The 18,161-nt window shown below is 50.3% G+C and overlaps 1 protein-coding gene across 1 annotated transcript; it reads left to right on the forward strand.

The window, feature by feature from the left end:
- Nucleotides 1-806: 806 nt before the first annotated feature.
- RPRML (reprimo like) lies at nt 807-1,843 on the forward strand. Its single transcript, XM_025436756.3, has one exon. The coding sequence runs from the start codon at nt 1,060-1,062 to the stop codon at nt 1,423-1,425; it is 366 nt and encodes a 121-aa protein (XP_025292541.1). The 5' UTR covers nt 807-1,059; the 3' UTR covers nt 1,426-1,843.
- The last annotated feature ends 16,318 nt before the right edge of the window (nt 1,844-18,161 follow it).

Below are 18,161 nucleotides of genomic sequence, written 5' to 3' on the forward strand. Positions count from 1 at the left end.
TAAGGTTTCATTTATTTATTCATGAGAGACACAGAGACTCAATCCCAGAATCACCACCTGAGCCAAAGGCAGATGCTCAACCACTGAGCCACCCAGGCGCCCCAGCCCAGAAGACTTTGTACCAAGGTAGTAAAGTCTACACTCTGGGTGTTACAGGATTATGAGGTTTTAGATTTTGTTCATTTTGCTAATCCATATTTTCTAAGCAGTTTACAATGATGCGTTTTTGTAAAAAGGAATGGGGGGGGGCCGCAATAACTTCTTTTTAAATAAAAAAAAAATCAAGTGGGGTGGGGTGGGGTGGGGGCGAGGTGGGAAGGAGGCAGAGAGCACGCCGGGCCGCCGCAGCCTGCAGCCCCGGGACAGCGGCGAGGCGCGGGCAGGGGCGCGCGGGGCCGCTGGGCACCCAGCGCCACCGCCCGGGTGGACGAGGGAGAGAGGCTAGGGAGGCCGAGGCCGGGGTCACAGCTACTCCTCCGATGTCGAGCAAGATTTACTAGGAGCAGAGAAGCGGAGGAGAGACTCAGGGCCGACTTCAGGAAGAACTTCATCCCAGAACGGGCGCCTCGGGGAGGTCTTCCGCCCGGAACCTCCCGCCGCCGCCCCCGGGGGCGAGACCCGCGCCCGCACCTCCCACCGCTTCCAGCCCCGGCAGTCCGGGGGGCGCTGAGCCTGCCTCCCCCGCGCCGCGCGGCCGGGGTGGGGGCAGGGAGGCGGCGTGGGGAGCGGGGAGCGGGGGGCGGGGGGCGGGGGGCGGGGCCGTTGCTAGGGGAGGGGCGCGGGCGGGCGCGCACGGCGGCGGGCGGCGGAGGAGAGCGCTCGGCTCTCGCGCTGCAGCTCCCGCGCCGCCTGTTGCTCGTTGGTCCGGGCCCCGCTTCCCGCCCGGTGCCCAGGGGCAGGCGGCCCGAGGCGTGCCGGCGCGCGGGCGGCCTCCCGCCGCCCCCTGTCCCCGCGCGCCGCCGGGCCCCGGCGTCTCCGTGAGCGCGGGTGCCGGCCGGCCTCGCCGTGCGCCCCGGGCCGCGCGCGCCGAGGGACCCCGGGCGCCGACGCCGAGCGGCGATGAACGCGACCTTCCTGAACCACAGCGGCCTGGAGGCGGCCGGCGGCCTGGGCGGCGGCGGCGGCGGGGCCGCCCTGGGGAACCGCAGCCACGGGCTGGGCACGTGGCTGGGCTGCTGCCCGGGGGGCGCGCCGCTGGCCGCCAGCGACGGGGTCCCCGCGGGGCTGGCGCCCGACGAGCGCAGCCTGTGGGTGTCGCGCGTGGCGCAGATCGCTGTGCTCTGCGTGCTGTCGCTCACCGTGGTCTTCGGCGTGTTCTTTCTGGGCTGCAACCTGCTCATCAAGTCGGAGAGCATGATCAACTTTCTGGTGCAGGAGCGCCGGCCCTCCAAGGACGTTGGCGCCGCCATCCTGGGGCTGTACTGAGGCCCCCCGCCCCCGGCCGCCGGCAGACGACGAGGGAGACCCGGACCCTCGTGCCCGGCACGGGCTGTGCCGCCGCCGCCGCCGCCGCCGCCGCCGCCGGGCCGGGCCGGCTGCGCCAGGGACTGCGACGGGCCTCGGGGCGCCCAGGACCGGGACAGCGCGGGACTCGAGGCGGCGCGGGAAGGGACTTCCACACCCGGCTCGTCCTGTGCGCGCCTCGGCGGGGGCGGGGCGGGGGCGGGGGCCGAGGTCACGCGCGGGGAGTTCTGCGTGTCTGTAGAGGGCGCGATGCGGGACGAGTTGCGGGCAGAGGAAGTTGAGGACCCCGAGGCGCTGAGCTTGTCGGCCCGATTTTGCTTTTGAGAAGAAACCTCGTAATAAACCTGCAGCCGTCGGACCCCCGGCGGCTTCCCCCGGCGCCTCTGCGGGGTGTGTGTCTGTGTTGGGGTGTGCGTCGGCTGGGGCAGGTGTGGACAGGTGTGGGCGGCCCGTGTGTACCCCCTGGGCCGCGGGGCCGCCTGGCTGCGGAGCCGTGGGGGCCGGTCCGGGGCTCCCGAGACCTCACTCCGAGGAGGCCAAGGAGGCGGCAGCTTCGGAGGGGACGGGGCTGGCCTTGCAGGGTGGCCAAACCGCTGGTGAGATTATTTAAATCTTTGGGAAATTTTAATCTATTACGTGAGATTAAAAAAAAAAGTCCCAGTGATTTAAGTGCAAAAGGGGAGAACAGTAAAATGAATCTATCGGGACCGTGAACAAAATGTAATGGTGGGGGGAGCTAATTCTAGTTAAATTACAGGGCCAAAAGTCTCATCTAAGGGCTTGTCTGGACCTCACCTTTATATAGAGTGTGGACTAGTAGCAGTAGGGCGCTGAAGATATGCCTTCGGTGCACAGGAAGTGGGGAATGCAAGTTTGGGAGGGGCTTTGTGGTGCAAAGACCCTGGGAATGTTTAAAATGCAGAAAATGGCCTCCAAATGCAGCTGAGTTCAGGGAATTTGGAGCCTCCCATTATGAGATGCCTTCCGCTGCCCAGAACCCCGCCATTTATCGCAGATGCAGAATAAACTTAAAGCAGTGTTAATGCCTAAGAACCAGGCACTACTGGCCCAGGGGAGTGGGTTGGCTCTACTGTCTGGTTTGGGGGCGGGGGGCTGGAAACCGGGAGGGGGGCAGACAGGAGGAAAGAAAGCTGGGCTTTGTAGTCTATATATAGACCCCATAGTCCTACCCTGCCCCCTCTAGGCACCTTGGTACTTGGAAGATTAGGGGATGGGGAGGGGGCTTTAATGGATTTCTCCCTATCCTCTCTTTGGCCATGAGTGGAACTGAAGGTGAATGATAAGGAAGATGGCTGAAGCCTTTCTTGGCTTTGGGAAGGGAAGCGAAGAGAAGACTATCCCCTGTCTTCAGCACTAGTTCCACACCAGGAGAGGGGACAGTTTCTCAACAAAACCATAGATGATCTCTGACAATGAAGAATCCGGAATCTTCCTGGCTCCTGAGTCCTCCTGGGTGGTCAGAATCCTCATCCTTGGGACATGTTACCTTCCCACCCACCTCCCCATCTCAATCTCAAACCCAGGAGAATTCATCCAGTTTGACGGTCAGGCCAGTAAACTATTTGTGAAGTGTCCATGGGGCAAAATATTCTCTACAATGTGAAGCCCGGCGCCATCTGGGGAGAGCAGCCTTTAACGATTTGGACAGCCTGGGTATCCGGCCTCATGTAGTACAAGTGTCTGAGGCCTAGGCTGACCCAATGCCTTGAGCACAGAGCTCTGACAGCCACAGGGGTTCCCCTAAAACCAAAATGACTGGCAAGTGGAAGTTTTTGGAGGAACAGAGGTTCAGACACTTTCTGGCTGACAGAGACTCAACACTGTGAGAACTTTCCTCTAATGACACAGATCTGGTACTGTGACTGAGGCAAGAGGAGGGCATTCAAGAGTTAAGGTTCCTGAATTTGCTGAAAAAGGAAAGTCGTAATGGGGAAGCCTTATTCTCTCTGTAAGGGGGAAAAAAAAGGCTAGTGAAGACATATCCGTGTGCTAACATGCATATCCGTGCTCTCCATTCCATGTACTCCATTCCATAGTACACTTGCATGTGCAAATACACACGGGTGCATGTGCATGAGTGTATGCTCTCACATGCAGGCCCACTCAAAGACAGGCCCAAGCCTTGAGGACAACAGCAAGCTTGAGCGGGGTCCTGGGAAGGGGTGGAAGGCTAGATCAGTCAGGCTTCCTTCTTTCCAGGCCCTGATGTCCCCCAGTGTTTGCTGAGCTGTCTCATTTAAAGTGTGGGGGTGGGGCAGCCCCGGGGACTCAGCGGTTTAGCACCGCCTTCAGCCCAGGGCCTGATCCAGTCCCACATCGGGCTCCCTGTATTCAAGAGGAGCCTGCTTCTCCCTCTGCTTGTGTCTCTGCCTCTCTCTCTGTGTCTCTCATGAATAAATAAGTAAAATCTTAAAAAAAAAAAAAAAGTGTGGGGGTGGGGGAGAAACGCCCAGTTACATAAGAGCGCTGGAGGTCCGGTGCTGTTGGGGTGGGGGGCAGCGGGGAAAGGGCGGGGAAAGGTGAGGCTAGATCAGAATCCTGAGCCTGGATCTTGGAGGATGGAGGAGGGCCCTCCTTCTCCAAAGCCCTTTCCCCACCCCCACTCTTGGACAAGGAGAGCTCCTACAAGCCCTGCCCAGGATGCTGGGCCCAAATCTTCCCCAAATCACAAAAGATGACCTGGGATCCTGGTCTTTGAAATCTTAGCTGCCATGCTTCCTAGCTCTGTGACTCTGGAGAAGTAATTCAACCTCTCTGTGCCTAGGTTTCCTCATTTATAAAACGGGAAGCAACTGACCCGAGAGCTCCCAGGAAATGATGTGTGTAAAGTAGCCAACACAGTGCCTGACATGTAATAGATAATAAAGATGATTGTTGTGATTATTGCTATTTTGGTTTATTGCGTGAACTTTTGCCTCAGCCGGATGTGTTTGGTTCTCTGAAATGGGATCCCTGGACAGAAAAATAGTCATTCATATTTACAAAGCATTTTGTAGTCTCCAAAGCACTTTCATAGGCAGGACAAACATCATGTATCATGTTAATAATGTATTAGACAATGTGCCAAGGACTGAGCTCCCACCCTTGTAAGGAGGGTTTCGTTATTACTCCCATTTTACAGATGAAGAAACTAAGGCTCAAAGAGGTGGCCTGATGTCACAGAGCTAAGAATGGGCAGAGCTAGGATTCAACCCTGCCTGTGTGACCTCAGACTCAACTCTACGTGGGCCCGCTTGCTCTCCACACCAGGTTAGTGAGTAAGGACAGGCATTCTCCCGTGTGCATGCTTGGAGGAGACTTGCCCAGGTTCATTCATTCACGAAGTGTCTATCGCGAATCCGCTGTGGACCGGGTATTGTGCCAGGACTGGTGTGAGCAAGGGGATGGTGGAGCTAGAGTCCGGCTCCACCTGCAGCCCTTGAAGCCCCAGATACTCACATTACTTCTCAGGGGCTGGAGGGCTGGTTGCCCTGATATCAAGGACAAGGGATAGTCCTCCCTCTGCTTCCCTCCCTCTGAGTCAGGGATGCAGTCTCTGGGGTCAGGTGCCCTTACTAGGAAGACAGCCCCTGGAATGGAGGACAGTAGGGAGGGCTTCCAACACAACATCCACCCAATTTCCCACTTGTCCGTTGGAGTCCACTTCACACGGCCATGCTCAGCGGGCCCCTCGCCCTCAACTTCCCCAGACCCCAAGTCAGCCTTGAGCATTAGGGAGGTTTTAGAGGCAAAGAGTGAAGGGTGATGGTTGTGGGTACAAACAAAAATGGCCCACACAGAGCATTCCAGTCCGGGGAAAAGGTGTATGTGTGCATGAGCACAATCACGCATACACACACGCTTTATACAAAGGACTTTAGTAGGATTTCTGAATAGCATCTGTTGAGTGCAGCTCATGATTTTCTCTTGGTAGTCCAGGTCACAAGGGGTGTGTGGGATGTCCAGATCCCTAAGCCCCCGAGGCCAGGTAAGCATCTAGGCCTCTGAGATGGCAGTTGAGGGAGTATCCAGAAGCAGCACCTGCTTCCTCTTGCAGCCATATGCCTTTCCACTCAGGCATCTATAACTCCAGTCCATAGATAAGGAGAGTTTAATCCATGGGGAACACTCTAAAATTTTCAGGAGAAAAAAAAAAAGAGGCCAACCAAGTCAGAAAACTAGCTCTTTTAAGATTGTCATCTGGCTTTCTGTGTGTCCTACTGTCTTAGAGGAGCCATCAGTGGGTACTGGCAGCCCTGGGAGGTACCCACACGTAACATGGAGCCATCCACACGTAGGCTGACCCAGGTGGGCAGGCCAGAGGACATCTCCTGACACAGACACACCTTCGGACACAAAAGGACTTGAATCGTTATTTGCATGTTTCCTTGTGCTGTATTCCACAAACCAGATTACAACAGTGCTAGACTATCTTTTTTTATATGGTTGCTCTGCTACTCACTTTAAGGACATTATCTAAATTCATCCCCATAACAATTCTTTTAGGCAAATATCAGCATTATCCCCACTTTACCTTTTACTGATGATGAATCTGAGGCCCAAAGAGGTTAGGTAGTGGGTTCAGGGTCACACTCGCATCTAAACTGTGGCACAGGTGACATGTAAACCTGGGTCTCAGGAGCATGCCAGCTGGTTCCAGTAGGCCCCGAGTGTGTCCTAGATAGCTCTCCTGATGCTGCTGCTGAGGACGTTGCTAAGCTGAGGGCAACTCTGCCTTCAAGATGCCGGTAACTCGATTATGGAACAACCAATCACACGGAGACTCAGTGGGGTCCTCCTCTGTGCCTCCACTATTGGGGGGCAGGTAGCCAGTACCAGCCAGTAGGGTGTGGGGTTCTGGTGGGTGCCTGCAGGCTAGTTGTGAACGTGGGTTTCTCGTGAGGCCTGTCTGCAGCAGAATGCTTGGACAGAAAGCCCAGGACAGGGGACCAGGACGCTGATGATGAAACAGCCAGCAGGGCAGAGGCCAGCCTCCATCACCGATGGTCATGTCACACAGACTGCTGGTTCCCTGCTGAGCTGGGCCTGGCTGACAGGTCTCTGCTCCAAAGGTGAAGGTCAGCAAGGGCTCCAGGGACCCTACCTGTGACCCTTACCTTCTTCCTGGGGTTTCTTTCCTATTTCGGGTACTGTTCCCGTAGCAACACTGAGGGTGATTATGGCTAGGCTTCAAATAAAAAGCAGTTACCTGCCTTGAGGGGGCTTCCCTCCTCCCCATGTGAACTCTGCCCCCTGCCCACCACTCTAGGCCCAGGCCTCCCCAGAAGGGTGATTTTTCCTCAAAGCCAGGCCCTGGGCTCTGCCCCTCTCTCTGATTCCCAAAGCTTCATCCTCAGTGTGGGGAGGGAGAGGGAAGGAGGGCTGTACCATCACCCCATCCTGCTGAATCCGGCCAATCTCCCTGCTTTGCTGTGTGTGGGCCTCACAGAGGGGAACATGAGAGTGGTGCTCTGGCTGGGATCAAGGAGGCAAATGGAATCAACTTGGGGTCTTGAGTCCTTTCCAGGAGGGCAGCCAGACTGGCCTCTCATGGGGATGGGGAACTTTGGGCCATAAGAAGCCTCTGGAGACCTGGGAAGGGAGAGGAAGAGGAAAGACTTAGGGCAGGAAGAGGGACCCAGAGCAGTGGAGGCCTGGAGGGAGGCCCAGCCACGGAGGCTTCCACCATGGCCCAGCTCCCTGCTGCAAGAGAGGCGCAGTCCTGAGGTACCGGAGCAGGTCTGGGGTAGCCACACAAGGGCCAGGCATCAGTAGCAATGATTTCAGCGCAAGGCCTCCCCTTGGACCCATGATTTCCAAACTTGGCGGCTCATGAGAATTACCTGGCTGAGCTTTAAAAGTCCTGCCATCCACGTTGCACCCCAGACCAATTACAGCAGAATCTCTGTGGGTGGAAGCAGGCTTCAGAATTAGAAGACCCTTCCCTGTTCAGTACTGTCAGGTGGTGCTGATCACTAGAGAGATGCCTCTGGCATTTCAGGCTTATGTAGTGCCGGCTTGCCACCTGTGTCCTCAAGACCCTTGTGACCATCTGTGTAGGGGCACCGGTGTCTGGGAAGAGGAGAAGGGAATAGAATGAGTTCAGACTTTACAGAAGCAGCTGCGTGTGCAGCAGCAAGTCAATTAAGTGCTCTGAGCCACAGTCTACTCATCTGACGAATGGGGATCATAAAGCCCGATTCCTGTGTTAGTTGAGAAGACTCCATGTGATAATGATGGCTGAGCTTGGCACAGGGCTCTGCCCACAGTAGGTGTTGGATAACTGGTTGTGGTGTCATGATGATGCCAGTTGACCTTGTAGAGTCTGCTTTAAACCTCTGCACCAGCCCCTTTCCCGGCACTTCTCTCTCTGCTCTGATGATCCAGCCCTGCCACGGAGCCAGGATAGTTTAAGGCAACTATACAAAGACTCGGAGTCTCATTGAATTTCAATCTTGGGGGCAGGGGGACTGAGAACACCCAGACTCAGACCCCGGGGCTTTATCTCAACCAGCTTTTATTAAGAGAGCTAGCAGATTAGCTATAGGAATGATTAACTTTGGGAAACAGAGAAAAACATGTTAACTTCAAAGGGTAAAAGAATTGTCCTGCACAATACTTTGCAATCACGCCACATGACGTGTAAGGAGGCCATTAACTCAAGGAGGGGGAGCGGAGGAGCTGTATCTGGAGAACAATGTGGTCGAGAGTCAGTGTGCCGGCTCAGGACCTCACGTATCCCCAGTGTGCTGGGGGTAACACGATTCAGTTCTCAGATAAGCTCGGCAGCTGATTACCCCCACAGCCCCCAAGCTCCACTCTGAAAATACTGCAGAGTTCACACTCCATGCCTTGGCTTCTGCTGCTCTGCTTCCCTCAAATGCTTTTTCTCCTCCTCCTTTGTCTCTTGATAACTACTCATTCTCCAAGGTCAAGCTCAAGTGCAATCTCATCCATGAAACAGAATTGCAATCACTTCTAACCCATAGCTTTGTACTTCTACACAACAACACCTAATGTTTATTAAGCCCTCATATGTGTTAGGCTCTATTCATATATTAACTCTCCTAAGAGGTGGCTTCTACTAACATCCTTATTTTACTCTTGGGGAAACTGAGGTCCAGCCAGGTTAAGAAACTCATCTGAGGTTGTACAGCAAGTAAGTAGAGCTGGGATCCAAACCTAGGTGGACTGGTTTCTGAGCTCACACTCTGAACTATCAGGCACACTGCCAAGGTGCATGGCACGTGCCTTGCTCTGCCTCAAGTTATGGTTCCTGTCGTTGGTGTCTCTCTCCTTCACTGTGTTTGTCCCTGAGGACCAGAACTATCTTCCCTGTGTGTGTACTTTCTACAGCACCCAGCCCGATGCTTTATTCAGCTTAGAAATATCATAAACCTTTGTTAAGGACACAACCCCTTTTTCAAAGGGGCCCTACTCATCATAGGGACCAAAAATATGTAATCAAATCAAACATGAGGAGGAGGGTATTCACTTCAGTAAGATGCAAATAAGATTTCGTGGGAATGAGTCCCTCTTTAGGTGCTAATAAGCATACTTGCCATTTAGAGAAGATCTTGCACAAGCCAGGAATGGTGTGAAGCATTTTTCCTATTTTATCTCATAATCCTTTCTGATTTTTCTATAACTCATCTCTAATCATCCCTGCAAGGCAAATATTGTTGTCATCTTTGCTCAAGAAGGCAAGGCTCAAATTGCTTAGGTCACTCATCTAAGATCACAGCAAATCACTGGTAGAATCAGAGTTCAAATTCAAGTCTATCTGAATTCAAAAGATATTTGGAGGGTAAATACCTGGTACATTTCATAATTTTAATTGAGATTTTGAAATGAAACCATGCCTTGATTTTTTTTTTCTGTTTCATTGTTTGGGATGTGGGAGGAATATTTTTGTGAGCATTTCTCACTTTTCTCTGTTGCAGATGTGACAGTGACTCCTCCATCATGAAATGTACTACTACTGGTGGTGAAGATGCGGAGGGTGAGAGAAACAACCTGGCACCATCACTAGACAGACTATGAGGTGACAGAGAAAGAGAGGGTTAGGTTAGGATGGTAGAAAAAATACTCCAGCCAGCTGTGCATCAGTGTAAAACATCAGGACTGATGGTAAAGAAGGTCCATGGCATTGCTGGGAAATAGAAAGGGTGCCCTCAGTAGACTAGAAGTGATGAAGATTTCCTACAAAATAGATGGCAGTTAGGTCGTGCCGAAAAGGGTGCCCACCGCCCACAGGTCAGGCATACAAAGTCACAGAAAGTAGGAACAGTGCCAAGGGTGCCCCCAACTCGGGTGCAAGGAAGCAGAAGACGGCATTCAGGCATTCTGCAGAGAGTTGAGGTCAGAAGGATCAGCCTCCTCCCAGTCCCACCACTCCTTGCCATCAGGGGCAACTCCAAGGTTTTGTCATGGAAGGGACATTGGAGGGGGTGGGGGCTATGGAAGAAGAGAAATTATTTATGCCCCGTGGTGAGCGGAGGATGCACTGATCTATAAAGATCAGGAAAGCCTTGCCGTGGCAGTAAGAAGGCCAAACGGCCCCAAAGACTGCTCTGGGTCCTTGATGCCATGGACCCTGTCCACCCTGGAACCTGCCCTGTTTTGTTTTGTTTTTTTAAGATTTTATTTATTTATTCATGAGAGACACACAGAGAGAGAGGCAGAGACATAGCAGAGGGAGAAGCAGGCTCCCTGCAGGGAGCCAGTGTGGCACTCCATCCTGGGACTCTGGGATCAGGCCCTGAGCCAAAGGCAGACGCTCAGCTGCTGAGCCACCCAGGAGTCCCAAGGAACCTACATTGTTATGTTCTCAACTGCAGACTTGGATAATGAGATACTCTGCTTCTAAAAATGTGATTGTATATTAATTTTGCTGCAATATACATATGTGCAGCCGCATGTGTACTTATCAGGCGGGTGAAAAACCCCAATGAATTGCCATGGAGATGACACCTGGGATGAGGTTGCCATGGTAACTAAATTATTTCTAAAAGGCCAAACCACTTTGGAGAAGTAGGAAGCTCCTGTCAAGAACTTAAAGTTAGAGGGCAAATCACAGACCTTCCCATCAGGGCCGGGTGCTCTTTCAGTTTCTTTTTCTCCTCTCTTCCCCCCCCCCTTTTCTTTCTTTGCCATCACCAAAGGCAAGAGATTTAGATTTTGGAGACCTTGGTTCAAGCACTGGCTGCATCATAAGTCATGGGGACCAGGTATCTGTGGGCTCAGAGGAGGCATGAGGAGATGGACTATTGGGCTTCCTCCCTAGTGCTGAACTCACTTGCCATGTGACCTTAGACCAGTCATTTATCCGTTCCTGGGTTTCCTCCCGTACCAAGTGGGGGTGGTGGTGGCCTGCCTCATCTCTAAAATCATTCCCATATTTTTCCCTTTTTCTCCCCTGACCCTGCCTTGCAGGGCCAAAAGCCTCCTGAGTAATAGGCCCGCTGAGCTGTCTGTGGTGCTGAACATCCGGCTGCTGAGGTCCTGGACCGTGTCCCGTTCCCAAAAAGACCTGGCTGTTCTCAGCACTGTCACACACTTTTAGACTCAGGTCATCCCCATCAGGAGTCTAGGTCCTGCTTGCAGCCGGAGAGGAGACTCCAAAGGGTCTTGGGGTTCAGACAGCACTGGAGAAGGAATCTAGAGAAGTGGTCCTAGCCTGACTCTGACACAGCTCTCAGTATGATTTTGATGAAGCCACACCTCCCCTGTGGACCTTTGTTTTCTCATCTGTGAACCTGAGGCGGGGACTAAGATGATCTCTAACACCTGATGTGTCCCGGAAGCCTGCCTGGGCTATGTGGGAGAGGAGGGCCTGTAAACATGCAGCCACTCCCCACCTGTCCCACAGCTCAGGCTTCTCTACTGGTGACTAAAGGTGAGGAACAAAGCACATTCACTGGTCAGGAACATGTGTTCTTTTGTCTGGAAGAAAAAACAGACCGTGGGCAGATGCAGCATTTACATTTTCTCAAATGACAACTGAACGCTGAGGATGATTAGTGCTTTTTATGAAATGTGTCAAAATCATAATAAAATCTCCAATTTATACCATCCGCCTACTTATTGATCATCTTTCCAGCACCCTCTTCACTCCTCAGTAGTCCAGGATGAAAAAGACAATGAGGGGTAAGCTTAAAAGGAGCTCACCACCCTAGGGGAGATGCAAACACTGTGATTCACTCCCAAATGGCTTGTGTTTTTCAGCCTTCGACTTCCCCACGTGGCCACATAATGCGATGGTTGGGAGTGTGGAGTCCATAGCAAGAAGGGCCCTTGATTCAAGCGCTGCTCATGCTCCTGCTTAGTTGTAAGACATTCCTTCCGAGCCTCCGTTCTCCATTTGTAAAATGGGGGAGGTTAATGGTACATATCTCTAAGTATTTATTGAAAGGGTTAAATAATGTTATTTATGAAAATGTTTAGCAAACAGTGTCTGGCATGCCTCAGTAGTGATTGTTTTGGATATCTATAGCTGTATAACAAACTACCTTCAAAACTTTATGCTTTGAAACTATTTTTTAAAAAGATTTTATGTATTTATTTGAGAGAGAGAGAGAGAGAACAATCTGGGGGGAGGGGCAGAGGGAGAGGGAGGAGCCGGCTCCCCACTGAGCAGGGAGGATCATGACCTGAGCCTAAGGCATACGCCTAACGACAACAGAGCCACCCAGCCACCTTGGAATAGCTTTATTATCTCTCCTGGTCCTGTGGGTTGACTGGGCGACTATAGGCCAGCTGGACAGATCTGTGAGCAGGAACTGCAGCCACCTGGAGGTTGTCTGGTGTCCTGGCAAGGACAGCTGGAAGGCAGTGTTCAGCCGGGGAGGACTGGACCTCTCTTTCCCTCATTTTCAGGGCATCTCCTTCTCTACCTTGTTTCTTTCTTTCTCTCTTTCTCTCTCTCTTTCTTTCTTTTCTTTCTTTCTTTCTTTCTTTCTTTCTTTCTCTCTCTCTCTCTCTCTCTCTCTCTCTTTCTTTCTTTCAAGATTTTATTTATTTATTCATGAGACATAGAGACACAGGAAGAGAGAGAAGCAGGCTCCACGCAGGGAGCCCAATGCAGGACTTGATCCCAGGACCCCAGAATCACGACCTGAACCGAAGGCAGGGGCTCAACCCCTGAGTCACCCAGGCGTCCCATCTACCTGGTTTCTATAGCAGGATAGCTGTACTTACGACACGGCAGGTTTGGTCCCCAGAGTGCAGAGAAGCACAGGTGCCAGGCTTTCCTAAGGCTTTGGCTCAGAATTGGCATATTCTTCTCTCTGCCACATCCTATTTATTAAAATGAGTCATAGAGTCAGTCCAGATGCATTGTGGGAGGAGAGACTACATAAGGCCATGAATACTGGGAGGCATGGTTCATTGGCAGGTGTCTTTGGAAACCAACTGCTACATTGATCAGTACGTGATTTTTATAATTGGAATTCTAAGTATGCTTCCCACCCTTGTCTCTTTTTCAGAAATATGTCTTGCTGGGTTTGCACAGAGTTACTGAAAAGTATTTGTTGACCATATAGAGTAATGTAGAGTCATGTGGACACCACCCAAGCTATAGTTCCCTGGGATGGGTGTCACGTTTGTTTCTCCCATATCGCCCCACAGGCCTAGGACAGGGCTTTGCATACAGCAGGTATTAAATAAAAGCCACACATTTTGTTGGATATTAATATTTCTATACCAGCTTTATTTTGGTTAAGATTTTCCTTGTGTAATTTTTCTTTAACCTTTTCTTTGCAAGTTTTCCCTGTCAATAAATGTTAGGCACATAACACATAACCAGATTTTTAAAATATAATCTTTTTCCTGGTGTGTTTCGTCTATTTTCATTTATTGTGATAACTAATATAGTTGGATTTCCTCTTACCACCTTATTTGATGTTTTGTTTTCACCACTTTTTAAATTGCTTCTTTCAGAAAAAAAAAAAAAGTAAATAAATAAATAAATTGCTTCTCCCCCCCCTTCCTATCTTCTACTGATTCAGAAGTTATGCATTTTATTTCTGTTCTTCTTAAGTGATTACCTTCAGTTTTTTTTTCTACCTTCAGTTTTTAACAGCTTTCTTGACCAAACAATCTGAAATTAATCAGTATCTCAGCCTTCATTCTTGACAAAGACTTCAATCTACCAAGTTTTGTTTAGGATTTTCTTTCCACCTTAAACAAACAAAAAAGCGTCTCTCCAAAGTAGTCGTTATAAAATGTATTTTTATCTTTAAATGTACATGCAAAACGATTCACTTTTCTTTCTTTTTCTTTCCTCTTTTTTTTTTTTTTTTTTTTTTGTATATGGAACTAAAGAATCTTGACAAAGGCTTAGGGTTGTGTAACCACCAACATAATCAAGATACGATTCTACCAAACAAATTCTTCATACTGCCACTTTGGAGTCAAACCCCCCTTCCTTCCCTCAGCCCTTGACAAGCACTGAGTTGTTCTTTGTCCGTATGGTTTTTCTTCTCAAGGATGTCAAATAAATGGAATCATAGGCTATGCAGCCTTTTCAGTCTGGCTTCTTCCACTTAGCCCGATACATCCATGTTGCTACAAGCGTCCATAGTTCATTCATTTTTATTGCTGTGCAGTAGTCCATCATATGGATGCATCATGGGGTTCTTTTTTAAGTCAAATTTTTATTTTTATCTATTTTCAGTTGAGGGACATTCGGGCTGAATCAGTTTTTGGTGATTATGAATAAAGCCAACATAAATATTCATGTACAGTTTTGATGTGTATGTGTGAACAAAGGTTTTCATTTCTCTTCAGAAAATACCTAGGAGGAGCATCGCTGAATCATACAGAGAGTATATGCTTAACTCTCTAAAAACCTGCCAAACTGTTTTCCACAGAGGCTTTTACAGTTTACATTCCCATCAGCAATGTATGAGTGTTCTAGTTGCTCAGCACTTGGTTTTGTCAGTTGTGTGTGTGTGTGTGTGTGTGTCTATTTCATTTGTGTGGTGCCTTTCTATGTGTGTAATAGAATCTTCTTGTGTGTTAAATTTGTGTTTTCTAACGAATGATGATGTTGAACATCTTTTCAGGTGCTTATTTACCATCTGTGCATCTTCTTTGGTGAAGTGTCTTTAGCTCATTTTTAAAGTGGGGTTGCTTTCTCATTGTGGAGTTTTGAGAGTTCATTATTCATTTCTGTTACACTCCTTTGGCAGATTTGAGATTGGCAAATATTTTTTTCCCAATCCACGGTTTGTCTTTCCATTCTCTGAACATGGTTTCTCACAGAGTTCCACACCTCCTCCATCCACTGCCTTTTTTCCTCCTACTACTGTGTCTGCAGTACCTAGCAAGTGTCTGCATAGTAGGTACCCTCAAATGTCTGTTGAATGAATGAAGTAATGAATGAATGGAAGACCGAGCTTTCTGGTCCCTGAGGAGGTGGCTGCATATTGAACCCCTCAAGACTACTACCTCCTTGCTATGGTTTCTGTTCTTCAAGTGACCTTCCAATTTCTATATTGGCTTCCTGGGTCTCCAGACTCCCAGAAATGCATCCCCAGAATAGTGAGCATGAGTAGCCTAGTGACTGAACAGGTAGCCTTCATCCCTCCCATCCTGAGTTTAGTAAGCAGCATTCTAGTGGCTCATCATTTTTTTAAATGCTATTTATTTATTTATTTATTTAACAAAGAGAGACAGCGAGCCAGAAAGCACAAGCAGGGAAAATGGCAAAGGGAGAAACAGACTCCCACTGAGCAGGGAACCAAACACAGGGCTCAATCCCAGGACCAGGATCATGACATGAGCCAAAGGCAGATGCCTAACTGATTGAGCTACCCAGGCATCCCTCTAGTGGCTTATCACTGAATTTGGTTAGTCCTGAGACTAACTTCTTTTGAGTGTCCTGGTCTGGCTGAGCTTCTGGACTTTTCTGAAGCCTGGACCATGGCGATCACTCTGAATTCCAGCCTGGGAGGCCCTGCCTGAGGACACAGCCAACATTTCTCCTATGGCTTCTCTCTTGTATATCTCTTCCCTGCTCAGTTGAGAAGTGAGAAGAATGGCTCTTGAGGACCTCCAGGGATGGGAGAGGACTTTCCATCATTAGGGAGAGTAAAAGAGAAGGGAAAAATTTGGGGGTGGAGAGTAGGATGGCACAGAAGAGAGCCTGGAACAGGAAAAGTGCTCAAGAAATGCTCTAGCTTAATCCCTTCTCCCCGTAACTCAGTGGAAGGGGGCTGCCATCCATGGGAGGTGGTGACAAAGTTTTACTTCCAAATGCCATGAGACCCAACAGAGCCTTTTTCTTTGTTCTAAAGATAGTCAAATTGCCGCTTTTCTTAGTTCCCAAAGGAAAGATAAAAAACATCTCCTTTCTTCAGAGTTTTTAATGCAGCCTGAGCTCCAGAGATTGAAAAATAGCCAAGGTCTGGAGCACTATCCAACAAAGAGAAAGAAAGGTAGAAGGGGGGTGGGGCTGGGGGTGGTGGATTTAGGTTTTTCTAAAAAGAAAGCAGTATACTTTTCCCCTTGATCCAAACATCTGCTTTAAAAAATTAAAATTGGAAAAAAATTGAAACGTTAGAAATTGGAGCTTGCATGCTTTGCTACCTGCCTCTGAGTTCACTTGATCAGTCAGTCTCTCCATCTGTCTGCTGGTAGGAAGCAGCTGATGCTTCTGCTAAGCCTCACTCTACCTTCACCTTCACATTTTCTGGTGCCCCTCTCTGGCTGCACTCTACGTTCCTCCTTGCCTTCTTGACACTGACTCACTTGTCTTAGGACACATCTCTGCCTGAGGAGGGAGCCTTGGGTGTAGTGCATTTTGTCAGGTTACCCTGCATGACCCTATAGACATCTCTTATCTCTGGGCTGGACTTGACTTCAGTGAAGCATTTCCCATCTCCCACTACTCACTCGGCCTTGTAATAGCTCTTCAAGGCAGGCTGTGCATTTCGCTGTGGGGGAAGCCAAGGAGTCAGGGGGCAGAGTGGCTAAAGCTCAGTTCTCCCAACCCATGTCATGTGTGAGATTTTTAAGGATTGGACTCAGGATTCAGGCAAATTCAATCTCCCCCAGAGCCTCTGACTTCCTAGGAAGTTGGGTCCATCCGTCATCTCCATCCCAAGATGTCTGGAGGCAGGGAGAACTTCCTTCCACCAGAAGTTGGTGGGGGGAAGGGCAATGCCCTTATGACCCAGTCCTTACCCCACCAGCTAGCACATCCTTCTGGAGGGTTTCATAGCCAGACCTCAGACTAGCTCAACTTGAAGGCCCCTTCCAGCTTCTACTCCCGATGGTTCTTGGCTTAGTCAGTCTCTGAGACGCCTTGGTTCCTGCCGTCAGCACTTCCTTCAGCTTAAGAATAAAAGGAAGCCATCCTCTGAGTCCCCACGCATGTCTCCCACCCCCAGAGTCTTCTTTGCTAGCTCCTGCTCTTGCAACTGTCAGGAGTGGATTTTTGGGTAATTGTTGCCATGGAGACTCTGCCTTGAGTTATTGTGCAAATGTGTCCCATCTTCCTCCTTATTTGGTGTGTGATATGGAGGCTTGCAAAATGGTGAGGCTGAAGGCTCTTTACCTCTCTCCCTTGCCCTCCAAGTTGGTTCACCTGGGCCAAAGCTTCTTGGCAGCCTGCTTCCCATTTCTCTCTTCCCTGAGGCTTCCTGGCCAGTCACTGCTAATGGAAAGAAAGTCCTGACAGCTGAGGACAAGGAGACCTGCACTCTGTGGGTTGAATGGGGTGGCCCAGATCCAGTGACATTTGGTGGCAACTGATCTCCAAAGCAGCAGCCCAGATTCCTGGGGCCTCTGGTGCCTGGATGGGGAACAGAGCCAGAGCTCCTAGCACCTTCCTCCAAGAGAGAGAGCCTGTCTGTCTACAAGTTGAAGAGTTGCTCACACAGACCTCAACTCCATCCAGTTTCCATAATTGTCACCATGCACACTGATCCGCGGTGCAGAACCCTGGCTTCACGCCTCGCCTCCATTTCCCCTGAGCGTTCATCCTCCCACATGGAGATGATGGGATCATTAGCACTATTTTTAGCATGTCTCTTTCCTATCCAAGATCTGCCCTTGTCTCCCCATTGCTTTTTCTACCAAATACAGACTCCACTTGCATTCAAGGGCTTCTGTCAAATCCCTCCTCTCCCACCAAACCAACCAGTCCTTAATGTCCTCTCTGCCCTACTCCTTCTCATCTTTGCTCTCTGCTCTCCATAGTTCCTTGCAAGTCGGCTTTCCAATGCAGCCTCACTCACGTCACTCACAATTGCCTTTCCTCAGGTTATCTGTCCTTCCAGAATCAGTGACTTTCCCTGACTCTTTTGGGAATGCATCGCCTTTAAGACCCCATCTACGGTAGCATCCTTCCTCTACATCTGCTCATTGTATAGCTTGTAGGGGCACCTGGGTGTTTCAGTCAGCTAAGCATCTGCCTTCTGCTCAGGTCATGATCTCAGGGGCCTGGGATCAAGCCCTGTGTTGGCAGGGGGTGGGGGGCGGTCCCTGCTCATTGGGGAGTCTGCTTCTCCCTCTCCTTCTGCCCCTCCCCTTTGTGCTGTCTCTCACACCCTCAAATAAATAAATAAATAAATACAATCTTTCAAAAAAAGGCTTCAGTGTAGGGATGGGGGCAAGGGGATACAATGACACTGCAACATGTTGAATAGAGCAGGACGGTGGCATCCTGTCTCTCTGGTACTATCGGCTAG

The sequence above is a fragment of the Canis lupus genome, chromosome 9 (genome assembly GCF_003254725.2).
Source record: "Canis lupus dingo isolate Sandy chromosome 9, ASM325472v2, whole genome shotgun sequence".
Lineage (NCBI taxonomy): Eukaryota > Metazoa > Chordata > Mammalia > Carnivora > Canidae > Canis > Canis lupus.

What these genes read in the sequence shown, in the direction of transcription:
- RPRML (XM_025436756.3), top strand. Translation starts at nt 1,060, where the DNA reads ATGAACGCGACCTTCCTGAACCACAGCGGCCTGGAGGCGGCCGGCGGC.